The sequence below is a fragment of the Papio anubis genome, chromosome 16, assembly GCF_008728515.1.
Source record: "Papio anubis isolate 15944 chromosome 16, Panubis1.0, whole genome shotgun sequence".
Lineage (NCBI taxonomy): Eukaryota > Metazoa > Chordata > Mammalia > Primates > Cercopithecidae > Papio > Papio anubis.
This window is the reverse complement of record NC_044991.1, coordinates 25,387,479-25,414,026: the sequence shown is the minus strand read 5'-3', so window position 1 is coordinate 25,414,026 and position 26,548 is coordinate 25,387,479. Positions and strand designations below refer to the sequence as shown.

The 26,548-nt window shown below is 45.7% G+C and overlaps 1 protein-coding gene and 1 pseudogene across 1 annotated transcript in view; both read left to right on the top strand.

The window, feature by feature from the left end:
- The window catches only part of PIWIL3 (piwi like RNA-mediated gene silencing 3), a 40,577-nt gene extending 40,439 nt beyond the window's left edge, over positions 1-138 (top strand). The window contains exon 20 of the mRNA XM_031656406.1: positions 22-138. Coding sequence (XP_031512266.1) covers positions 22-138 — 117 coding nt within the window. The remainder of the gene's footprint in view (positions 1-21) is intronic.
- A 6,421-nt stretch (positions 139-6,559) lies between these two features.
- On the top strand, positions 6,560-26,217 carry LOC116270749 (annotated as a pseudogene).
- Positions 26,218-26,548: the final 331 nt, after the last annotated feature.

Genomic DNA, 26,548 nt, shown 5'->3' with positions numbered 1-26,548 from the left:
GTTTTTTTTTTCCTACTAAAGGGCATCATTCGAGTTCCAGCGCCTTGCCACTATGCCCACAAGCTGGCTTACCTCGTGGGACAGTCCATTCACCAGGAACCGAATCGTTCCCTGTCAACCCGTCTCTTTTACCTTTGACCTGCAGAGGAAGACCTGATGTGATACTGAAACCACAGCGTGTAAGCCTGTCTTCCTTTTGAAGCAGGATGTCTGAAATATTTTCCTAGGTCCATAGCTTTACATTCCCATTGTTCTTGATTGGACATGGGAGAGATTCAGAGTGATATGTTCTACTCTCAGTACTATCACAGACTGATTTTTCCAGAAAGGAGAAATGACAGGGTTTGGCTTGCAGTTTCCCTTTCAAATATGTGACAGAGATCTCATAACTAAACGTGACTGAACGTTTTCCACCCCAAGCAGGGCCACTCTAATAATTGAAAAGATGGGACATTTGTCACAGAGAGAGTACATCTGTGAACAAGTAAACTCTACTTGGAAAACTACATCTACTTTATTTTTGAAACTTTTTTGTTAACGGACAGGAAAGGAAGACATAAAAGTAACAACACCAAATTTCTTTTTAATATTTTGTATTTAGAATTAACCTATTACTGATGAGCTACATAGGAAGCATTGTGTTATTCCTTGTACTGGGGTGGGAATTTGGATGTATTTTTGGTGGAAAGGTCATAAAGAAAGCTTGATTACGCCTGTAATCCCCAGCACTTTTGGAAGCCCGAGGCGAGCCGATCACCTGAGGTCAAGAGTTCCAGACCAGCCTGGCCAATATAGTGAAACCCTGTCTCTACTAAAAATACAAAAATTAGCCAGATGTGGCGGTGGGTACCTGTGATCCCAGCTACTCGTGAGGCTGAGGCAGCAGAATCGCTTGAAGCTGCGAGGTAGAGTTTGCAGCAAGGCAAGATCTTGCCATAGCACCCCAGCCTGGGCAACAGAGTGAGACTCTGTCTCAAAAACAAAACAAAACAAAAAATTGGCAGCTTAGGAACACAAATATTTGGTTTTTCCACAAAGAAGGAAAACTAAGCTCTGTTAATGAACTTGTTTAATTCATTCTATTGCATGGTCCCAGTATGTTATGTTAGCTGGATCAAAATCCAAAGTCTTCAGTAAGTTATTTAAGTGGAGCTATTATGTTTTTCTTGAAAGTGGACTTTTTTCTCTCCACCTAAAACTATCCTTAATTAGACTCAGGAAACAATTTTTTTTTTTTTAAATGTTGTTGTTGTTGTTGTTTTATATGGAGTCTTGCTCTGTCACCCAGGCTGGAGTACAATGGCGCGATCTCGACTCACTGCAACCTCGGCCTCCCAGGTTCAAGCGATTCTCCTGCCTCAGCCTCCCAAGTAGCTGGAACTACAGGCATGCGCCAACACACACAGCTGATTTTTGTATTGTTAGTAGAGATGGGGTTTTGTCATGTTGGCCAGGCTGGTCTCAAACTCCTGACCTCAAGTGATCTGCCCACCTCAGCCTCCCAAAGTGCTGGGATTACAGGTGTGAGCCACCACGCCTGGCCTTGTTTTGTTTTCTTATACTCAGATAGTGTTATTGTGGGGGTGGGTGTAGGGGTGGGGATTAACTTCAAATATACAAGAAAAGGTATATTTGGAAACATAATTGCTTGATTACATATTAGGTTTATAATTTGAACTGGTCTTGTAAGAAATAAAATGGAAAGACTTCAGAATCTAAACTCATCGTAATCTAGGTAATGTCCTCCTGAGCAGTTATTGCTAACGGCAATAAACATTGAGATGGGTCTGTAATTTAAGAAACACTAAGATAACATGTTCTTAAGTTAGAATCTGATTTATAATGATTAATTTCTAGAGGTCTAAAAACGGTTTCTTGGAAAGAACAAACTGAAAGTAGGTATTAAAACTTTCTGAATGTTCTCTATAAATATATCATTTATTCCTAACACTGTTAAATTTAAGATGATGTGATTCAATAAAGTTATTGAATCACAATAACATGACTGGCTCTTGTTATTTTTTAAATGTTTTTAGCCTTCCTAATATACTAATTTGTTGCTTTCTAAGATAACTAGAAATACTGCTGTGACCAGGGAAATATCCAATTAGCCTATTAGTTCTTTATAAGTTGGGTGAAGGAAGCTGGGTATCCAATATTTCCAGGAAAAGTCTCATTTCAGAGGCTTACAGATAAAAATGTAATGTATCACAACACCTCAGTTTCACACTGTTGAGCCAGGGTTGGGAGTGCTAATTAAAGGTCTGTCAGGGCTGGGCATGGTGGCTCATGCCTGTAATCCCAACACTCTGGGAGGCCGAGGTGGGTGGACCACTTGAGATCAAGAGCTCAAGACCAGCCTGGCCAACATGGTGAAACCCTGTCTCTACTAAAAATACAAAAATTAACTGGGCATGCTGGCACATACCTGTAATCCCAGCTACTTAGGAGGCTGAGGCAGGAGAATCCCTTGAACCTGGGAGGCAGAGGTTGCAGTGAAGCAAAATTGCACTACTGCACTCAAGCCTGGGTGACAGAGTAAGACTCCGTCTCAAAAAAAAAAAAAAAAAAAATCATAAGAAATCCATTTGGCCTACAAAGTAGCAATACAATAATTCAAAAAATGAACTTGACTCTGGCAAATAACATATCGATCCTTGCACTGAATACAGGTCAAAGCTGGACAAAATATTAGAATGTTGAACAGCATCAAAGTGTTAAACAAAATGCTTGTTCCCTGGTGCTGCAAAGAAATAGCACTCAAACAAAAATTTAATTTTCTCAGCAAGGCAGTTTTAATTTTCTGCAGAAAGGGTGCTCATTGCAGATGGAATAATGGTAAGAGCACACCTGGACAGGGGAGAGGAAGGAGTTCTTATTCCTGATATAGGTGGCCCCGACTGCTGTATTGTTCCCTTATTGGCTATGGCTGGACCACACAGTCTAAGCTAATTCCAATTGGCTGGGTTTTTTTGTTTGTTTGTTTTGTTTGTTCTTTGAGACGGAGTCTCGCTCTGTTGCCCAGGCTGGAGTGCAGTGGCCGGATGTCAGCTCACTGCAAGCTCCGCCTTCCGGGTTTACGCCATTCTCCTGTCTCAGCCTCCCGAGTAGCTGGGACTACAGGCGCCTGCCACCTCGCCTGGCTAGTTTTTTGTATTTTTTAGTAGAGACAGGGTTTCACCATGTTAGCCAGGATGGTCTCGATCTCCTGACCTCGTGATCTGCCCGTCTCGGCCTCCCAAAGTGCTGGGATTACAGACTTGAGCCACCATGCCCGGCCTGATTGGTTGTTTTTTAAAAAGAGCAGGAGTATGAACTGGAGTGGCAGGGTGAATAGTCTGGCAGGAAGGAAGGTTAGCAACAGGTAACTAAAGGTGACTTAGGTCAGAGCAAGTGACCGGCGTGAGTCAGGACGGAGCAGGTGACCAGGGGAACAGATGCGAACTACTGATTAAGACTGGTGGGAAAGTTGTTTACCGAAACTAGAAACAAGTGGGCAAAGGGAACCAGGAAGTTAAACTTTAAAATGGAGAATCTAAGAGATGAACATAGTGACATACTGATTCTTTGAAGAGAAACTTGGGGTTCACTATATTTAACAAAAGGGATGGAAAAGCAGAGAAAACAGTGCCAATATCTGGCAGAAGGAAATCCAGGAATATGACCCTGGTATTTGGAACTGCTTCTTATGCCACAGATTCTGGAAGGGGCCATTGAGTGAGAAGTCAGGTTTGTTTTGACATATTTGTGAGTCTGTTTGAAAAAAAAAAAAAACAACTGAAGTCCAGCAAGCAGCATGGAGGGTTGTAGGTTACTTGCACACTCTGGTTTGAGACTCTCAGGGATACAGTGTAGTAAGGCGCATGACAAAGATAAGGCTTCCCAGGAACAGAACTTACCTTTAAACCACCTGGATCATTAATACCCCAGAGTCATCAGCCAGAAGCAGTCTCGTTGCAGGATAATAACATCTTTGTCATCAATCTGACATTTCCATGCAATACATAGTACTCGGTCAACAACAACCAACGTAAGAGGACAATAAGACAAAGCCAAGGGAAACAAGACAACAGAAATAGAAGCATAGGTGCTCAGGTCATGTGAGTTATCAACAGTATTCCAAAAAGTAAAATATAAATGTTGAGCAAATTGTAGAAAAGAACCAATTTGGAGATTCCAAAACTGAAAAACTTAACTGAAATAGCTCAGGATGGGTATAGCAGCATGTTTGACACAACTTAAGGAGAGAATCAATGAAATGGAAGATAGGACATGAGAGAGGCTTCTTGGCCTGGGACCAGCCTGGCCAACATGGTGAAACCCTGTTTCTACAAAAGTACAAAAATTAACCAGGCATAGTGGTGGGTGCCTGTAATCCCAGCTACTCAGGAGACTGGGGGGAGAATCGCTTGAACCCGAGAGTCGGAGATTGCAGCGAGCCAAGATGGCACCATTGCACTCCAGCCTGGGTGACAGCAAAACTCCGTTAAAAAAAAAAAAAAAAGTAAGAAACCAATAAACGTTTTTTCTTTCAGACAAAGCGGTGCACCTCACCTGCATAGATAAGGTGTCCTCCATAAGCTCCTCAGGGGAAACTAAAAGGACACAGAGCAACAGTCCATTGGTGCCGCTGAAGAATCCTGCAGAGAGCTTTGGGGGATGTGGACTGGGGCAGGAGTGTAGGGAGGTGGGTGGTTAACAAGCGTGGACTGTGCTGCTGCTGAGCTATTCTCCTTGGTGAAGGAAGGCAAAGGAGAGGAGCAGGAAGACATGAAAGTAACAACCTTGGCTGTCTAGCTAGCGCAACCTCACCAATGGGAAACTGTCACCTTAAGAACCAGTTAATACAGAAAAACACTGTATGGTTCAATGAGTGCATCTCATCACTCCTCTTGTCTGTTTTGAAGCCCAGGCAAATTCCTACATTTCTTGAAATAATATGGGATCATTTAGTTTCCATGAATCTACAGCCGCTGCTCTTGCATATATCTTCTATTGTATTTTTGAAATTTTTTAATGGTAAAATAGACATCACATTTATCTTCATCATTTGCAAGTGTCTAATTCAGTGGCACTGTTGACATTCACAACACTGTACCCACCAGTATCTACACCACTCAATTTTTAATCAGACCCAATATAAACTCTGAACCCACAAAAAAATCTCCCTCGTACGGGCGTGGTGGCTCATGCCTGTAATCCCAGCACTTTGGGAGGCTGAGGAGGGGGCATCACCTGAAGTCAAGAGTTCAAGACCAGCCTGGCCAACATAGTGAAACCCCGCCTCTACTAAAAATACAAAAATTAAGCCATGCGTGGTGGCTCACGCCTGTAATCCCAGCACTTTGGGAGGCAGAGCTGGGCAGATCACAAGGTCAGGAGTTTGAGATCAGCCTGACCAATGTGGTGAAACCCCATCTCTACTAAAAATACAAAAATTAGCCAGGCATGGTGGTATCTGTAATCCCAGCTACTCAGGAGCCTGAGGCAGGAGAATCACTTGAACCCAGGAGGCAGAGGTTGCAGTGAGCGGAGATCATGCCACTGCACTCCATCCAGCCTGGGCGACAGAGACTCCGCCTCAAAAAAAAAAAAAAATCACAAAACAAAGCACTCCCTCTCTTCTCTCCTTCCTTCCTTTAGTCATCTATAGTTTCCGTCTCTTTGAATTTGGCCTATTCTAGACATCTTGAGAGGTGACAACGTACTGGCGGCCCTCGCTCGCTCTCAGCCTCCTCGGCCTCAGTGTCTGCTCTGGCCAGGCTTGAGGAGCCCTTCAGCCCACAATGCACTGTGGGAGCCCCTCTGGGCTGGCCGAGGCTAGAGCCGCCTCCCTCGCTTGCGGGCAGGTGTGGAGGGAGAGGCATGGGCGGGAACCAAGGCTGCGCGCGGCGCTCGCGGCCAGCACCAGTTCCCGGTGGGCGCGGGCTCGGCGGGCCCAGCACTCGGCGCGGCCGCCCGGCCGGCGCCTCCGGCCCCGGGCAGTGAGGGGCTTAGCACTCGGGCCAGCAGCTGCGGAGGGGGCACCGAGTCCCCCAGGACTGCCGGCCCGCCTGCGCCGCGGGCTCGAATTTTCCCGCCTCCCCGCTGGGCAGGACTAGGGACCTACAGCCCGCCATGTCCAACCCTCCCCCCGCCCCGTCCGAGCGCCCCCCCTCTCTTGCGGTGGGCTCCCGCGCGGCCGGAACCTCCCCTACTGGCGCCCGCGCCCGGTCCCATCGACCGCCCAAGGACGAAGGAGTGCAGGCTGCGGCGTGGGACTGGCGGGCAGCCGCACCTGCAGCCCTGAAGCCAGATCCACTAGGTGAAGCCAGCTGGGCTCCTGAGTCCGGTGGGGACTTGGAAAACTTTTGTGTCTAGCCGGAGGATTGTATATGCACCAATCAGCACTCTCTGTCTAGCTCAGTGTTCGTGGATGCACCAATCAGCACTCTGTGTCTAACTCGGGGATTGTAAAGGCACCAATCAGCACCCTGTTAAAACGGACCAATCAGCTCTCTGTAAAATGGACTAATCAGTGCTCTGTAAAATGGGCCAATCCGCAGAATGTGGGTGGGGTCAGATAAAGTAATAAAAGCAGGCTGCCCTCGCTAGCAGCGGCAATCAATGTGCGTCACTTTCTGGCTGTTTGGGTTTACGGTGTGTTTATGGGCTGTAACACTCGACGCGGAAGTCAGCAACTTCCGTTTTTGAGACTTCCGTTTTTGAGACCAGTAAGATCACGAACCCGTCGGGAGGAATGGACAGCTCCAGACATGGTGCCTTAAGAGCTGTGTGACACTTACCGCGAAGGTCTGCATCTTCACTCCTGAAGCCAGCGAGATCAGAAGGAAGAAACTCCAAACGTGTCCAAACGTGAGAAAGAACAAATGTCGGATACACCATCTTTAAGAACTGTAACACTCACCCCGAAGGTCCGCAGCTTCATTCTTGAAGTCAGTGAGACCAAGAACCCACCAATTCCGGACAGAATCTCATGTAAGTAAAAACATGCAGTATTTGTCCCCTCGTTGTTGTATTTCACTAAGCATATTTTATAAGGTTCATTCATGTAACAGCATATGTCAACATTGAATTCATTTTATGGCTGAATAGTATTCTGATACAGATATACACATTATTTGGTTTGTCCATTTATTTGTTGATACTGGGTGTCAATCAAGATTTTGTTGTTTCCACCTGTTAGCTACTGTGAATAATTTTGGTATGAACTTTGATATATAGATGTATGTTTGAGTTGCTGTACTTATTATATATATATACACTTTGCAGTGGAATTACTGGATCAGAGTAGTTTTATGTTTACAGTTTTGAGGCTCTACCAAACTTTCTCACAATGGGTAAATCAGTTTTCATTTCCACCAGCAATACATAATTTTCAATTTCGTGGCATCCTTGTGAAAAGTTACTTTACTTTTCCTTTTTATCTCCCCACTACAACCACCCCAGAGTGTGAAGCTGTGTCTCACTATTGTTTTGATACATACTTCCTCATACCTAATGATGTTGAGTATCTTTTTTTGTACTTGCCCATTTGTATGTGTTTGGAGAAATACCTACTCAAGTCTTTTGCTCTCCCCCCCTTTTCTTTTCTTTTTTTTCTTTTTTTTTTTTTCTTTTGAGATGGTCCATCGCCAGGCTGGAGTGCAGTGACTCGATCTTGGCTCACTGCAACCTCTGCCTCCCGGGTTCAAGCGATTCCTCTGCCTCAGCCTCCTGAGTAGTTGGGACTACAGGCATGCGCCACCACACTTGGGTAATGTGTGTGGTTTTTTGGGTTTTTTTTTTTTTGTATTTTAGTAGAGATGGAGTTTCACCATGTTGGCCAAGATGGTTTCCATCTCCTGACCTCATGATCCACCTGCTTCAGCCTCCCGAAGTGTGGGGATTACAGGCGTGAGCCACCGTGCCTGGCCCTTTGCCCATTTTTTAACTGGGTTATTTTCATTGTTGAGTTATGGGGTGCTTTACATACTGCGGATATGAATTCCCTTGTGAAATATATAATTTGCAAAGATTCTGTTCCATTGTATAAGTATAGATTGTCTTTCTGCTTTCTGCTTTCTTGTTAGTCCATTGATACTTGGCAAAAAATGTATATCACATGTTACAATATGTTACATGTTAACAGTTACAAAAAATAGCTAATAATTCAAATATACTAATAATCACTTTAAATGTGCATGGTCTATATACGCTGGAAGACATAGACTAGAAGAGTGGATAAAAATATGCAAATATGTGTTCTCTCTCTCTAAAAATATGCAAATATTAAAGACTCAGCAAAAGAGTTTTTTTTTTTTTCCTTTCGTTTTTTGAGATGGAGTCTTGCTCTGTTGCCTAGGCTGGAGTGCAGTGGCGACTCCTGCCCAGGCTGCAGTGCAGCTCTGCTCACTGCAAGCTGTGCCTACTGGATTTATACCATTCTTCTGCCTCAGCCTACCAAGTAGCTGGGACTACAGGTGCCCACCACCAGGCCTGGCTAATTTTTTGTATTTCTTAGTAGAGATGGGGTTTCACGTTGTTAGCGAGGATGGTCTTGATCTCCTGACCTTGTGATCCGCCCGCCTGGGCCTCTTCAAAGTGCTGGGATTACAGGCGTGAGCAACCGCGCCTGGCCAAGAACAGATTTAAAAAGACTACTGGGCGTGGTAACTCATGCCTATAATCCCAGCACTTTGGGAGGCCGAGGCCGGCGGATTACCTGAGGTCGGGAGTTCAAGACCAGTCTGACCAACATGGAGAAACACCATCTTTACTGAAAATATAAATTAGCTGGGCCTGGTGGCACATGCCTCTGTAATCCGAGCTACTTGGGAGGCTGAGGGAGAGGAGAATCACTTGAACCTGGGAGGCGGAGGTTGTGGTAAGCCGAGATGGCGCCATTGCACTCCAGCCTAGCAGCTGAGCAAGACTCCTCAAATAAAAAAAAAGGCAAAGGCAACACTGTGGGCCATAAAATACCACAACTTATGTAAATGAGTAAAATTTCTAAAATATGCCGTCATACTGTTACAAAATTAAACTAGAATTCAGTAATAGAAAGATGAATGGAAAATCTCCAAGTATTTGGACATTAAATTGTACTCTGCAAAATACATGGATCAAAGAAGACGCCTCAATGAAGTTGTAAAAATACATACATTTTTTTGAGATGGAGTTTCGCTCTTGTCACCCAGGCTGGAGTACAGTGGTGCGAGCTCAGCTCACTGCAACATCCCGCATCCTGGGTTCAAAGCGATTCCCCACTTCACCCTCCCGAGTACCTGGGTCTACAGGTGCACACCCCACCACACCCAGCTAATTTTTGTGTTTTTAGCAGAGGCAAGGTTTCACCATGTTGGCCAGGCTGGTCTTGATCTCCTGACCTCAAGTGATCCACCTGCCTTAGCCGCCTCCCAAAGTGCTGGATTATGGGCATGAGCCACCATACACAGCCGAAAAAATATTTTAAACAAAATGAAATAAAAACGTACTTCGTTAAGATCTGTGGGATGCAGTCAAAGCAGGGCTCGGAGGGAAATTTGTAACTGAATGCCATGTGATCGATAAGAAAGACCTAAAGTCAATAACCTAAGCTTTTATTTTAGAAAACCAGAGAAAACAGAGCAGTGCAATAGAAAGCAGACGGAAGAATAGAAAATATTGCAGAAATCAATGGAATGAAGAATCAAGAATCAACAGAAAATGATCAAAACCAACAGCTATTTATATGAATAGATTTAAAAAAAACCAATAAACCTCCAGTCAGGCTAACCACGAAGAAAGGAAGTCATAATGTACTAATAACTAAAAGAGAAGTCATCACTTGTGATTCTATGGGCATTGAGAAGACAATCTATGCCCACAAATTTGATAAACTTAGGAACTGATTCCTTCAAAGGCAGAAACTATAAAACTCCCCAAGGAGAAATTGATAAACTGAATAGACCTGTATCAGTTTTAGACATTGAATCGATGATTAGTAACTTCCAAAAAAAAAAAACAAAAACCAGGCTCAGATGGTTTTACTGGTAAAGCCTACCAATTTTTTTTTTTTTTTTTTTTTTTTTTTTGGAGATGGAGTCTTGCTATGTTGCCCAGGCTGGAGTGCAGTGGCATAATTTTGGCTCACTGCAGCCTCCGCCTCGTGGGTTCAAGTTACTCTCCTGCCTCTGCCTCCTGAGGAGCTGGGACTACAGGCACACACTGCCATGCCTGGCTAATTTTTGTATTTTTGGTAGAGACGGGGTTTCACCACGTTGGCCAGTCTGGTCTCAGACTCCTGACCTCACGTGATCCGCCTGCCTCGGCCTCCCAGAGTGCTGGGATTAAAGGTGTGAGCCACTATGCCTAGCAATCCTACCAAATTCTTACGTAGTTTTATCACGTAAGTAAGTGATCACAATCCTAAGTATTTACCCAGTTTAATTAAAAAATTGTCTGGGCTGGCCTCCCTACTCGGGAGGCTGAGGCAGGAGAATTGCTTGAACCTGTGAGACGGAGGTTGCAGTAAGCTGAGATTGCGCCACTGCACTCCAGCCTGGGTGACAGAGCAAGACACTGTCTCAGGGAAAAAAAAAAAAAAAAATCATGTCTACTAAAAAGTCCACAGGAATGTTTATGGGAAGCTTTATTCATACTGCCCACATTGAAAGCAACCTTGATGTCCTTCAGTAGGTGAATGTACCAACAAACTTTGTTACATTGCTCAATGAAATATTATCCAGTGATAAACCATTGAGATACATTTGGATTTGATTTAATCTCAGTTACCTCCTATTCTGACATTTTAGGAAGGAGATAATTGTTTTTAATGATGGATAAACTTGTGCTGGTGTTTTGGATCTTATGATGCTGAGCATGTTCTACACTGATGCTAATGTCTAATACAGTTTTATATTTACAAACATATCTGCTACCCAGAGATTAATTTAGTCCATATGGACTATTGACCCCTTTTGAGACTGCAACATACACACTCCTAAATCAGTGTTTAGACTTTTCAGGTATCTAACTCATTTCTAAGTGTGTATCATGTTTATAAACCTCTGGATTTCCAGCAACATACGATAGAAAACACCTATTAAAAACATTTCACAGCTTCTACTCAGTGTCACCCATTCCTGTTGTGAGAGACAACACAGCAATATCTCATACGTTGCAAGCTTTCAAGATAGGCGGAACTTAAAAAGTTGCTCCAGGCCCGGCGCGGTGGCTCACCCCTGTAATCCCAGCACTTTGGGAGGCTGAGGCGGGCGGATCACAAGGTCAGGAGATCGAGACCACAGTGAAACCCCGTCTGTACTAAAAATACAAAAAATTAGCCGGGCGTGGTGGCGGGCGTCTATAGTCCCAGCTACTCGGGAGGCTGAGGCAGGAGAATGGCGCAAACCTGGGAGGTGGAGCTTGCAGTGAGCCGAGATCGCGCCACTGCACTCCAGCCTGGGCGACAGAGCGAGACTCTGTCTCAAAAAAAAAAAAAAAAAAAAAAAAAAAAAGTTGCTCCATTGGTTGTATCAGATGGATCTAAATTTGCCTCCTATTTCACTTTGTGTCAAGAGCCCAAACTGTGAACCTAACTTTCTTTTACTGGTGGATAATAGAAAATATTTATTTTCATGTTCACTTTTTTTTTTTTTTTTTTTTTTTTTGAGATGGAGTCTCGCTCTGTCTCCAGGCTGGAGTGCAGTGGCACAATCTCGGCTCACTGCAACCTCTGCCTTCTGGGTTTAAGTGATTCTCCTGCCTCAGCCTCCCGAGTAGCTGGGACTACAGGCAAGTGCCGCCACGCCTGGCTAATTTTTGTATTTTTAGTAGAGACGGGGTTTCACCATGGTGGCCAGGCTGGTCTTGAACGCCTGACCTCGTGATCCGCCTACCTGGGACTCCCAAAGTGCTGGGATTACAGGCGTGAGCCACTGCACCCGGCCACGCTTGATTCTTAAAAGTCATAAAAACAATCAAATAGGATCCTGGGGGGGGGGGGGGGGAAAAAAACGTTGAGATAAAAAGGCACAAATATGAAAAAGTCATAAATGTAGATTAAGTGAAATAAGTCAATCTGAAAAAGCTCCATACTCTACAATTCCAAATCTATAAGCTTTCTGGGAAAGAAAAACTTAGAGATACAGTATAAACATCGGTGGTTACTGAGGGATCTGGAAAAGGGGGAGAGAAGTTAATAGCTGAAACTCAGGTAATGTTCAGGGTGTAAAACTATCTTGTAATGGTAATGAATGGCATTATTAGTTTGTCAAAACCTTTAGACTACCAAAACCCAGACTGAACCTTAATGCAAACTCTGGCCTTTAGTTACTAGCAATGTATCAGTAATGGTTCACTCATTGTAATACATGGACCACACCCATGTAAAAGGTGGTTAAGAAAAGCAAACTGGGGGAGGAGGGTCTGAGAACCTTCTGTACTCTGTTCAATTTCTACGTTCATATAAAACTGTCCTACATAAACTCTTTAGTTTTAAAACTCTGGCAACACTTTCAGGAGGAGATCCATCTCAGCTAATGTTTAATGTGAGCTAAATATTCAGACTTTCAATTGAGATGTTTTCTGTTTAAAGTGAATGAAACTTGTAGTTGTAAATATGCCATTACTTCTATAGTTGTAGTAGTGGCAACTGACTTAAAGTTGCACATATGAAATAAAAGAAATACGACACAACATTTTTAAAGTTTTGTGTAGGCCTGGTGCGGTGGCTCACGCCTGTAGTCCCAGCACTTTGGGAGGCCGAGGCAGGTGGATCACCTGATGTTAGGAGTTTGAGACCACCCTGGCCAACAGGGCGAAACTCCGTCTCTACTAAAAATATAAAAATTAGCCAGGCATGGTTAATTTTTGTCTCCTGGATGACAGGCGGATGCCTGTAGTTCCAGCTACTCAGGAGGCTGAGGCAGGAGAATCGCTTGAACCCAGGAGACAGAAGTTGCAGCAAGCTGAGATGGAGCCATTACACTCCAGCCTGGGCTACAAGAGTGAAACTCCATCTCAAAATAAATAGTGTTGTATTAAATGCGAAATGCTTAACCAACTGGAATCACTCTGCTTGAATGAACTTAATAAAATAACCGCAGTTACCTTTGATTGATATGCACACTCATTATTTGCCTAGTCAGAAGTTTTTGGATGCTCTGCTTCCAGGGAGAAATATCGACTGCACTGATTACTGGTGAGTGTTGTTGGGCCAGAAGTTGTCGGATGCTCAGATTGGAGTCGGCAGAGGCTCCGCCAGTTCCTCAGGAATTACTTTTATGTTCGGGATGCAAGATCCTAGGAAATTACAAAAAAGATAGCTGTTGAAATCTTACAGGCAGAAGACCATAGATAAGTTAGTAATACTTTATGCACAGATCAAACCTTTTTTTTTTTTTTTTTTTTTTTGAGATGGAGTCTTGCTATGTCGCCCAGGCTGGAGTGCCGTGGTACAATCTGGGCTGAGTGCAATCTCTGCCTCCTGGGTTCAAGTGATTCTCCTGCCTCAGCCTCCCAAGTAGCTGGGATTACAGACATGCGCCACCACATGCGGCTAATAATTTTATATTTTTAGTAGACATAGGGTTTTACCATGTTGGCCAGGCTGGTCTCAAACTCCTGACCTCAGGTGATCCACCTGCCTCAGCCTCCAAAAGTGCTGAAATTACAGGCATGAGCCACCACGCCGTGCTCACAGATCAAACTTTTGATCCAATTTTTTACCACCTGCTTAGTACAGCCACCTGAATCAGAGTTAGTTCCTACAGAGAGATTGATTTTCTTTTTGAGATGGGGTCTTGCTCTGTTACCTAGGTGGCAGTGCATTGGCATGCTCATGACTCACTGCAGCCTCGACCTCCAGGGCTCCAGTGATCCTCCCACCTCAGCCTCCCAATTACCTGGAACCACAAGCACATACCACCATACGGGGCTAATTTCTAAAAGTTTTTTGTAGAGGTGGGGTCTCCCTAAGTTGCCCAAGCTGGTCTTGAACTCCTGCCCTCAAACTCTATCCTTTTGCTTTGGCCTCCCAAACTGTTGGGATTACAGGTGTGAGCCGCTGTGCCTGGTCCTCCTAGAAAGACCTTGCAGTGTGGGTAGCACTTAAAATGGAACAGACTGATGTTATAGGCAAATGCCTTTCTTTAGATGAGAATGTAGAAAGGAAGCAGAGCAGACTGACCAAAAACACGGAGCCTGGTGCCTAATGAATAGCCTGGATTCAAATCCTATGAGAAGCTGTACATACCTAGGAATGTTATATGAATCTCTCTCCTTCAGTCCCTGTTCTGAGACACACAAAATGTTAGGCCGAGCACGGTGGCTTATGCCTATAATCCCAGCATTTTGGGAAACCGAGGCAGACGGATCCCCTGAGGTCAGGAATTTGAGACCAGCCTGATCAACATGGTGAAAAACCGTCTCTACTAAAACATAAAAATTAGCCGGGCGTGGTGGCAGGCACCTGTAATCTCGGCTATGTGGGAGGCTGAGGCAGGAGAATGGCTTGAACCCAGAATGCAGTGGTTGCAGTGAGCCGAGATCCGTTCATGGCACTCCAGCCTGGGCGATAAGAGTGAAACTCTGTCTCAAACAAAAAATGTCAATGTGGTCCCTCTTATGATACAAGGTTAACATTGAATTCAGGGTAAAGCCTTAAGAAGACTGGTACCAGCCCAGAGTGGTGGCTCACGCCTGTAATCCCAAGACTTTGGGAGGCTGAGGCTGGTGGATAATGAGGTCAGGAGATCGACACTACCCTGGCTAACACGGTGAAACCCTGTCTCTACTAAAAATACAAAAAAAGTGAGACCCTGTCCGGGGAAAGAAAAAAAAAAACTTCACAGGGGGAGGTCCACATGCATAGGTTGGGGAGTTCCTGCTCTCTGGTGTCACACAACGCACCCTTCTACCCTACCTAGACTGGCGTGGGGTGGATGCCTACCCTGAGGCTGATCATCCCACACTGTGACTGGCAGGGGGCGCTAAAACAGCCTTTTCTGCCCCACATGGTGCGCATGCGTGTTCTCACCGCAGACACTGCATGGAGTGCGTGGCGTGGCGTCCGGAATGAGTAGGAAAGCGGCTCCGGTTCCTTCAGGACGCGCTTGAGGGGGCACCGCGGCGGTTTGGGGACGACTTGGAGCCCCGTCCTAGGGAGAAAACAGCTCCTGTCTGTGGCCCTGACTGCTTAGGCGGGAGCTGCGTGCGGCTTAGCTTGTCCAGGGCATTGTTTTCTACGCGGTAAGTACAGAAGCTTGGTTCCTCCAATGTTCCCTTTATTCTCATCTTCTCCATTGTTTTCCTCTTTTTTAGTATTTTGGTATTTGTTTTACCATGAGTTTTGTTCCCTGAGGGCTTTTGAGGGTGGCAAGTGTAGCAGACTGTGGTATTTTTGGGGTTTGAGGACTTTTTCTGAGGGAACCTGTCCCGTATAGATGGGGAGAGAGGAAAGCCCCAGGAGGAAGGGGAAGCCCGGCCCAGGTGGGAGTTGGGACCAGGCCTGGGTGTTTGGCTGCCCCCTGGCCAGGCCTCAGACGGAGGAAAAGAGATGCCAGCTGCCTCCAGGATTTGATGAATTTTTAAATTTGCCTTCGCGCCATCGGGACACATCGGGACTCTTTCACCGCCCCCACTCCCCACCGCCCCCCCCCCCCCGGCCTTCAGGGAAGCCTGTGTCCCCTTCAGTCCCTCTGGTCACGACCACCGGGGCGGGGAGGTACACCCAGGTGCGAGCCTGACAGGGACTTGTCCCTGGTGACGGGGAAGCTGAGCACCTGGTTCTGTCCATGCTGCTCAGTGTTATGTCCCCTGTGCAGCAATGTCTATGCTGGGTCCCTGCCCAGTTTGGGGTTGATGATCTTGTTGTTGTTATTGCTGTTGGGCACTGTGAAGGTATTACGTATTTTTTATAACAATCCCTTAGGAGATACATGCTTCCCCCAAACTTTCTCCCCATTGGTAGGATTGGTTTTCATTTGGTTCACTGTTTTCTTTCCGTACAGAAGAGTTCCAGTTGGTTGTAGCCCCACGTGGTGGTTTTTGCTTTTGTTACCTATGATTCGCTTTCCCGATTTAAAGGATAAATATATTCACAAGCCATTCCATTCTCCATGAGGTTTTACTCTCTGCTTTTTTTTTTTTTCGTTTTTTCTTTTCGCGTTTCCAGCCTGTGAGCCTAGATGCAAGTTGCCCCAAAACTTAAGTGCTCCACCATCCCCCACCCCCTTTTTTCTTACAGACGTTTGATGATTATGTATAATTTCAGGTCTTGTGTTTAGGTCTTCAATCCATTTCGAGTTGATTTTTGTGTGTTCTATACCAGAAAGGTCCTATTTCATTCTTTTTCATATAAACATCAGTTTTCTCAAAACCATTTAATGAAGAAAATCCTATCCCCCATTGAGGCTTTGTGATCTCTTATACTGTTTTCATTTGCTTTGGAGGTATACCCAGTAGTAGGATTGCTAGATCGTATGGTAGTTGCATTTTCAATTTTTTGAGGAATTCACTTTTTCTTTTTTTTTTTTTTTTTGAGAGGGAGTCTCACTCTGTTGCCCCGGCCGGAGTGCAGTGGTGTGGTCTCAGCTCACTGCAGTGTTTGCCTCCCAGGTTCAAGTGATTTTCCTGCCTCAGCCTCCTGACTAGCTGGGACTATAGGCATATGCCCACCACGCCCAGCTAATTTTTTGTATTTTGAGTAGAGACGGGGTTTCTCTGTGTTATCAGGATGGGCTCGATCTCCTGACCTCGTGATCTGCCTGCCTTGGCCTCCCAAAGTGCTGGGATTACAGGCCTGAGCCACCGCGCCTAGCCTACAACTTTTTCCATAGTGTATGTCCTAATTTATCTTTACATCAACAATGCATAAGATTTTCCCTTTATCCAAATCCGCACCAGCATTCTTTTTAATTTTAAAGATATTTTCAGTTACATTTATTCCAGTAGGTGTGGGATGGTACCTGAATGTGGTTATGGAGTACATTCTTTTCTAATGTATAGTAATGTTGAGGACCTTTTATGTGTTTGTGCATTTTATGTCATTTTTGCAGCGATGTCAATTCAGGTTTTCTGCCTGATTTCAGTTTGGGTGTGTATTTTTTATGCTATTTGGTATTTTTTTTTTTCTGTGTACGTGTTTGATAACAACCGGTTATCACTTCTATGATTCCCTCCTATTTTCTCATAATCTTTTTCTTTTTTGAGACAGGTCACTCTCACCCAAGCTGGAGCACCATGGCACATCACAGGACCATGTATATTGGAATATTGGCTACCTACAGCTTTGCAGCGCAATTTGATATCAGGAATTGTGAGTCCTCCAACTTAGTTTGTATTTCTCAGGGTTCCTTAGATGTTCAGGACTGTTAGTGGTTCCATGTTAATATTAGCATTGTGTATTTAAACTTTTTTTTTTTTTTTTTTTTTTTTTGACGGACTCTTGCTCTTTCGCCAGGCTGGAGTGCAGTGGCGTGATCTCGGCTCACTGCAACCTCCACCTCCTGGGTTCAAGCGATTCCCCTGCCTCAGCCTCCTGAGTAGCTGGAACTATAGGCGTGTGCCACCACACCCGGCTGATTTTTTTTTTTCTTTTGTATTTTAGTAGAGACGGGGTTTTATCATGTTGGCCAGGATGGTCTCTATCTCTTGACCCTGTAATCCACCTGCCTTGGCCTCCCAAAGTGCTGGGATTACAGGCGTGAGCCACCGAGTCCGCCTTGCCCCCACCCTCCATTCCCCCGCTTTGTTTTTTGAGATGGAGTCTCACTCTGTCAAGAGGCTAGAGCACAATAGCATGACCTCGGCTCACTGCAACCTCCGCCTCCTGGGTTCAAGTGAGCCTCCTGCCTCAGCCTCCTAAGTAGCTAGGACTACAGGCGTGCGCTACCATGCTCAGCTAGTTTTCGTATTTTTAGTAGAGACGGGTTTCACCATGTTGGCCAGGATGGTCTCGATCTCCTGACCTCCTGATCTGCCCGCCTTAGCCCCCCAAAGTGCTAGGATTAAGGCGTGAGCCACTATGCCTGGCCTGTACTTCTTAAATGTTTTGTCTATAATAAGGCACATAAACAGAGGGTATACTGGGACTTTTTTTTTTCTCATCTGAGACTCTTGTTTTTGTTTCTGTCTGTTTTGAGACAGTCCTGCTCTGTTGCCCAGGCTGGAGTGCAGCGGCATGATCTTGGCTTCCTGCAACTTTTGGCTTCTGGGTTCAAGTGATTTTTGTGCCTCAGCCATCTTAGTAGCTAGAATTACAAGTGTGTGCCACCATGCCCAGGTAATTTTTGTATTTTTTAGTGGAGATGGGGTTTTGCCATGTTGGCCAGGCTGGTCTCGAACTTCTGGCCTCAAGCAATCCACCCACCTCAGCCTCCCAAGGTGCTGGGATTACACACATGAGTCACCTCACCCAGCCTCATCTGGGACATTTTGATACATGTGTATTGTTGGTGATGATCAAATCAGGGTACTTAGCATAACTATTCCCTTCTACAGGTGTTATTTCTCTGTGGTGAGAACACTCAAAATTGTTCCCTTCTAGCTTTTTTGAAAAATACAATATTGTAACCAGAGTCACCTAGCTGTGGAACAGGACACTAGAATGTGTTCCTCCCAAAACTTTGTTTCCATAACCAATCCCTTCTATCCTCCCCTCCTTCCCCAGCCTCAGGAGACCACTCCTGTTCTTTCTGCTTCCTGAAGGTTAAGTTTTTGGATTCAACGTAAGTGAGGTCATGCAGTGTTTGTCTTTCTGTGCTTGGCTTATTTAACAGAATGTTTTCTAGGTTTGTTGGTGTTGCCCTAAATGAAAATTGCAATTTTTTTTTTATGGCTGAAGAGTATATCATTGTATAGATGTGCTACATTTTCTTTATCCTTCATCTGTGGGTGAACAGGTAGGCGGATTCCATCATCCTAGCTATTGTGAATAGCGATGGAATAGACATGGAAAGGCAGATGTCTCTTCAAAATACTGATTTGCTTTGACTGTGTAGCTAGTAGTAGGATGAATAGATCATATAGTATTGGACTTTGATTTTTTTGAGGAATCTGCAACTGCTTTCCATAGTGTATGTAGTAATTGACCCTCCCATGAACACTTCTTTTTTCCTGGAAATTCACACCAGCTTTTGTGTTTGTATTTTTATTTCTCATATTCATTTCAAATAAGAGATGCTTTGTATGGTTTTGATTTCCATTTTTTGCAGAAGTAGTAATGTTAACCACGTTTCTGTAAAGATAGAGTCAGTCTTATGTCTTCTTTGCCAAGAAATCTCTTCAGGCTCTTTGCCCAATTTTGGTTCGGTTACTAGTTTCTCTTTCATTTAGTTGTTTTGCTAGTTACTAGTGTTAGTAGCCTGTGCCTTTTGTAAAACAAGGCCTTATCAGCTGTATGTTTCCGGAAACTTTCTTCTCATCTTTGCAATGCTGGTTTTGTTTTTGTTTTTTCTCTGCCCCCTCCCCGCCGATGAAGTCTTGCTCTGTCACCCAGGCTGGAGTGCAGTGGCACAATCTCAGCTGACTGCAGCTTCCACCTCCCAGGTTTAAGCAATTCTGTGGCCTCAGCCTCCTGAGTAGCTGGGATTACAGGCACGCACCACCATGCCCGGTCTAGGATGCCTTCTCTTTGGGTTCGTTTGTTCTCTCCTGTGCAGAGGCTCTAATGTTGTACTTAGTCGCTCATGTTTACATTTGCATTTGTTAGCAGTGATTTCAGTGTCCCATCCAAAAAAAGAGATTGTTAAGCCATTTTATTGTCTATGCATATTTTCCCCCTAATTTTTCCTTTTCTTTTTTCTTTTTGCAACCTGTGTACACAGGGTCAAGTTTCCCCCAAACATACAGTTATCCCATATTATCTCTTTGGAGTGTTTTGCTTTCAGGATTGAATTTAACTGTTTGATTTATTTTTTGTAAATTTTTGTGTATTGGGCAACATAGGGGTGCTATTTCAGTCTTTTGCACATAACTTACCCAGTTTTTTCAATTGTTGTGCCTTTGGTGTGATTTTGAAAAATGTGTGCCCTAAATACAATTTTGGGTTGATTACCTGGCTCTCTCATTTTGTCCATTCAGTTGTCCTTCTGTGTTTATGCTAGTCCATGATTGCCTGGATAACTGTAGGTTTTATCTATCATCCACCTATCTATCTGTCTATAATATATCCTAATTCTATTATTTATTTACTTTTTTAAGACAGGTTATCGCTCTGTCACTCAGGCTGGAATGCAGTGGTGCGATCTTGGCTCATTGCAGCCTTGAACCTCCCATGCTCAAGTGATCCTCCCTCCTCAGCCTCCCAAGTAGCTGGGACTGCAGGTGTGCACCACCGTGCCCCACTAATTTTTTGTACTTTCTGTAGAGGTGTAGGGTTTTGCCATATTGCCCGGACTTCTCTCGAACTCCTGGTCTCAAGTGATCTGCCTGCCTCAGCCTCCCAAAGTGCTGTGATTATAGGCAGGAACCACTATGCCTGGGGCGACCCTGTTTCTTTTCTTTTCTTTTCTTTTTTTTTTTTAGATCAACTTTTATTTGGATTAAATTGCAGGTTAGTTACATGTGAACCTTTGACGTTGAGGCTTGTGGTCATTGACCACATCACCATCACCCAAGCAGGGAGCAAAGTGCCAGTCAGGTGGTTCTTCCGCCCGCACCCCCTTTCTGCCTCCTTTTTTCATCTGATAGTCCCCAGTGTCTATTGTTTGCATCTTTATGTTCAAATGTATTCACTGTGTAGCTCCCATTCATAGTGAGAACATGCAGTGTTTGGTTTTCTGTTCTTGCCTTGGTTTGCTAAACATAATAACCCCCAGGTCTTATCCATGCTGCTTAGGACAGGATTGTGTGTTCTTATGGCTGCATAGTATTTTGTGGTGTGTATGCACCACATTAAAAAAAAAATCAAATCCACTGTTGCTGGTCACCTAGGATCCTTCCAAGTCTTCGTTCTTGTGAATGGCACGGCAATGAATGCAGGAGAGCATGTGTCTTTTTGATGGAAGGATTTATTGTCCTTTGGGTAGATACCAAGTAATGGAATTGCTGGGTCTGATGGTAGTTCTGTTTTAAGTTCTTTGAGAATCTCTACACTGCTTTCCACAGTGTGAACCTTTTTTCACATTCCCCAAGAGTGTAGCAGTGTTCCCTTTCCTCTACTGCCTCACCAGCATGTTTTAATTTTGGAAAAATGGCCATCTGACCAGTGTGGGATGGTATCTCATTGTGTTTCTGAGTTGCATTTCACTGATCAGTGAGGTTGTGCATTTTTTCATGTCAGTTGGGTACTTGAACGTCTTTTTCTATTTTTGAGACAGTATCTCACTCTTGCCCAGATTGGAGTGCAGTGGTGCGATCTTGGCTCACTGCAACCTCCGCCTCCCAGGTTCAAGCGATTCTTCTGCGTCAGCCTCCTGAGTAACAGGGATTACAGGTGCCTGCCACTATGCCCAGCTAATTTTTGTATATTTTAGTAGAGATGGGGTTTCACCATGTGGGCCAGGCTGGTCTCGAATTCCTGACTTTGTGATTCACCTGCCTTGGCCTTTCAAAATCTGGGATTAAAGGCATGAGACACCATGCCTGGCCAGTGTTTTTGTAGTTTTAGTAGAGATAGAGTCTCACCATGTTGGCCAGACTGGTCCCGAACTCCTGACCTCAGGTGATCTACCTGCCTCAGCTTCCCAGAGTGCTGGGATTATAGACATAAACCATGGTGCCCAGCCCCTTGACAACTGTTTCTAAGGACCCATTGCTAAAGGAGAATTTGCTAGATCAAGACTACTCTTCCAAAAGAGGATAATAAACATTTCCTCTTTCGTTAATAACTTAGATTATTCCTCTGAACAGCCGTTACTGCACATTGCTGAAATGTTTGCCTCTGCACTGGCTGGCCCCAGAATGCTAATCATTTTGAGATTTGTGTTTTCTTTCTTCTGTTTTCTGCCTTCCTCTAAGCCATGCCTGACCTGAAGGCCATCCCTCCCTCTTTAATGTACTATTTTTCTTCTAATGTGGATCTACAAAAACAGAGTTTGAGCAGAGTCTAACAACAGGGACAAGAGAAGAAACAGATCCAAAGAGAGGAGTTTGGGCACAACCGAGGGATTCTGGGGTCAGTTCTCAGTGGTGAAGGCTGACTGTGCATGTCTCTCCCCAGCTCCACTTGCAGCCGTGCCATAGCTTGAAATCTGCCACAGTGGGAGCATTTACACCATGGAAATTGGCAAACGCTGCAAATCAAGAGTGTTACTTTTTGTTTTGCTTTTTTGAGAGTTGACTGTTAACTTACCAGCATACTATTGGCTTTAGTGCATGGCGTCTATATATTGGTATTTGTTGCGGGCCGTTATTTAGACCGCCTTCTTATTTCTTAACTGTGTTCCAGGTGGTTAAAGGCAACATAGCACTGAGTTCTGGATAACTGAGGGGACTGTGCGCTTGGGTTTGCCGTGCTAAGGTTCGGGTGGGGCTACTACATCTTGCCAGGTTGGGCAAAAGTGAACCCCAGGGGCCAATGTGAGTAGCCAGGATCCTGCCATAGGAAGCTTGGAGTGGAACTGACCTGCCCCCTTTCTCTCTGTCTCCATGGCAGCTGGGTGGGCTATGAACAGGCCAACTGCAAGGGCGAGCAGTTTGTGTTTGAGAAGGGCGAGTACCCCCGCTGGGACCGTGGACCAGCGGCCGGAGGATGGACTCCCTCAGCTCCCTGAGGCCCATCAAAGTGGTGAGCCCCCTGCCATCATTCTGTTTCCTCTCTCTGCCCATCATCCTACTTTGTCTCTGCCACCTTGGAGCCGGAGGTCCTGAGACCAGGAAGGAGCCTGCCCCTCTAGCATTGTGCCCCTTCTGATTGGTGAGGAACCTCCTCACTGGGTGACCTTGCAAAAGTCATTTTACTTCCCTGAGCCTCAGTTTCTTCATCTGTAAAATGGGCATATTGGTATCTACTGTCCTGAGATTGCAATGTGCTTATTAGCTTGAGGGTTGTCACGCTGCACAACTCCAGGGGTCTCCAATCACAAGACTATGAAATGCTCCAGAGGGCACTATTCACATTCTATTTTACGTGGTTGGTGCCCCCCACCCCGCAGGGTTGGGCAACTCCCATCACAGAGTTATTACTCAATCAATAGCCATCAGAAATACAAGAAATTCTGAGTTCAGGACTGGAGGAGAAGGTGGTTTAGCTCTTCTTCAAGACTCATGCCAGTGTGAGTTTTCAGTGCTTCTGAGATCCTGATTCTTACTAGTGTGTGAGTGTGTAAACTGTCGGGGAGGGGACAGGGCCCATCACTGCTCAGTTACACTCCCAAACCCTCCAAGCCCAGTCTAGCTCCTCCCAGGACCTACTGGAAGGTTGGAGAACACTGGACTTCACACCCCACAGACCCAGGTTGCCATGTTGGCTGTGCTGCTCCCAGCTCTGTGACCTTGAGCACGTCATTTGACCTCTCTGTGCCTTGTTTTTCTCATCTGCCAAATGGCATAATTATGAGCGTGCCTGTGTGTGTGTGCGTGCCTGTGTGTGCGTGTGTGGGTGTGCACTTGTGAGTGGGTGGTAGATCATAGCTGCCATTTATAAAAGAGAAACTTGAGGCATAGGAGGAAAAAATGACATTTCAGAATCAAATATTCCCCAAAGTGTAGCATCTCAGAGTGTCTGTTACATGAAAATGGCCCAGTAGAAACTTAACAAATGGCTGCAATCCAACAGCAGTTGTCATAGACACGTGGTAGGTGCACTGGGCAGAGAGTGATGTGTGGGACATGGGGATCCCAACTCTGGGGCATGAGCATGGGGTGGGAAGGCCAACCCTGGGCCCCGTCACCCATACTCACTTACCCATATCCTCTGCCAATAGGACAGCCAAAAGCACAAGATCATCCTCTATGAAAACCCCAACTTCACCGGGAAGAAGATGGAAATCATAGATGACGACGTACCCAGCTTCCACACCCACGGCTACCAGGAGAAGGTGTCATCTGTGCGGGTGCAGAGTGGCACGTAAGTGCATTGCCAGCCCTGGCTCACCCTGCCCCAGGAACTGAGACTCTGGGGTCCTAAGTCCTGCTCTGCTCTGTGTACACTGGTGATCTTGCACACATCAGTGTACTCTGCTGACCTCTGGCTTCCCACTGGAAAGTAAATGGGAATTCTCTGCCCACAGGTGGCTTACAGCCCCTGAATTTCTCCCTAGAGCTGCCTTTGGGGAAACGGCCTTTGGAGTGGAGAAACCTTGGCCTTTACCTCAGCCCCAGTGAGCAAGACATGTATGTCAGAGGGGCAAGTTGAGGCAGAGGGAGGATTAGGTTGAGGCAGGAGGGAAGGAATGAGTTGAGTAGTCTGAAAGCTGTGAGAAGCAGGAGGACCAGCCCATGCTGCCTTTGACTGCACGTGTCCCTAAGTTTGGGAACAGGAGGTGTCATTTTCCTCTGAATGGAAGTTCCTGGGCACATCGACCCTGGCCATCAGCAATGGAGGATTTCTCATGATAAAAAATTTGGATTCCATGAGGGGTCCACAGATGAGCTTTGGGCAGTGGTGTGCTGAACAGCTTATACCAGCTTGTAAGAACTTTTTTTTTTTTTTTTAAATTGAAATGGAGTCTTGCATTGTCACCCGGGCTGGAGTGCAATAGAACAATCTTGGCTCACTGCAGCCTCCGCCTCCCAGGTTCAAGCAATTCTTCTGCCTCAGCCTCCCAAGTAGCTCCAATTACAGGTGCCCACTACCAAGCTCAGCTAATTTTTTGCATTTTTAGTAGAGACGGGGTTTCACTGTGTTGACCAGGTTAGTCTCAAACTCCTGATGTCAAGATCTGCCCACCTCAACCTCCCAAAGTGCTGGGAGTACAGGTGTGAGCCACCGCGCCCAGCCTGGAACCGACTCTTACATTTTCAGAATTTGTGTGAACTGGTTTGACTAATCATTGGTAGCTTGAAACCAGCCACAGTGGGTGCATTTACAGCATAGAAATGAGCAAGTGCTATGAATTAAGGCTCTTTCCCCCCAACAGAACCAGTTTAGCCAAACATACTGGCTTCTTGGGGTTTGTCAAACTCCTAAAGTGGTGTGCAAAGTTCTGTGCTCCTGTTCCCCTTCATTCCCTCTTTCCCTTCATTCATTCATTGATTCATTCATTCAGTTTGTCAGTGCTGCCATATGCCAGGCATTGTGTTAGGTGCCAATGGTGAAGGAGATTAAAGAGGTTTGGCTTCTGCCCTGTGTAGCCAACAGTCTAGAAGGGGCAACTGTTGATTTAAGAATCCACATGAGTCTAAGCTACTTCCTTGGAGAAAAGATTCTTGAGCTGAGATCTCAAGGAACAGTTAGGAATTGTGGGGGTAAAGAGGCCAAGGAAGGGCATCCCAGGCAAACAAGAGCAGCATGTGCAAAGGCCCTGTGGTGTGTGTCGGGGGAGCCTGGTAGGTCTGAGAAACTCTACAGTAAAGGCCACTGGCTGGAATGCAGAGATGAGGGAGCGTAAGAATGCGAAGGTAGTGCTGGAGATGTCCACAGAGACTGGCCAGGCAGGTCCTTGCAGGCCAGGCCTGTGTGACATTTTCTGGAGAGAAGACCAGCACTTTCATTAAGTAGCCCCTGGAACCTCTTTCATCAGAAGGCCCCTGGAATCTCCCCCAACTCTTCTTTGGCCTTGCAGCTGGGCTTGGAGGTGGGATAGGAGTGGATGGAGATGGTTCAAAGGCCTGGCTTATTCTAAACTTCAGTGAGCTTAAGATACCACCCCCTTGCTCTGACCCCAGTACCAGGCCTTCAGTCAAAATTTGCTTCAGGAGGCAGTGAGCTCCCTGTCAAGAGAAGGAAGAAAGCAGAGGCTCAGTGCTGGAAGGGTGGAGTGGAAAGGGTGTCCTGCTTACCCCTGGGAAGTGGCAGTGGTTGGGAGGCTTCACCCTTCCTAGTGGTTTATGGATGCTTTCTCCCCTCGCTTCTCTCTTGTTTCTCTTCCTGTTCCCCCGGTTCACCCTCCCCTCACCTCTGGTCCTGCAGGTGGGTTGGCTTGCAGTACCTGCTGGAGAAGGGAGACTACAAGGACAGCAGCGACTTCAGGGCGTGTCACTCTCAGGTACAGTCCATGTGCCACATCTGCAATATGCAGTGGTACCAATGTTGGCGCCTTCCACTCCTCCAACTAGTGCCCTCCCCACCATGCCTCCTTCCCAGGACCCAGGCCTGCTGCCCAGGAACCCTCCAGACCTCCCAGAGAGTGAGTAAAGTATGACTTGCAACTTGTCTGCTGTGGGTCTTTGATCTCCCCTGGCAGCTGGGGTGTGTGTATATGCGTGCGCACGCGCGTGTGCATGTGTGATAGAAACAAGAATTGCCAAGTATCTGGGCTAGGAATAGGGCAACAGAACCCTTAGGGAGTCTTATGGTTCTCTGCAGCTGCTTAGCTCTTTACTGTGTGACCTTGGACACAGTGCCCAACCTCTCTGAGCCTTTGTTTCTTCACCTGACTTGCAATTCCCTTGCCTCTTGAGTGACTGGCTGGTCTCGGGATCCCTGAACATTTGTGATCTGCCTGCCTCAGCCTCCCAAAGTACTGGGATTACAAACATG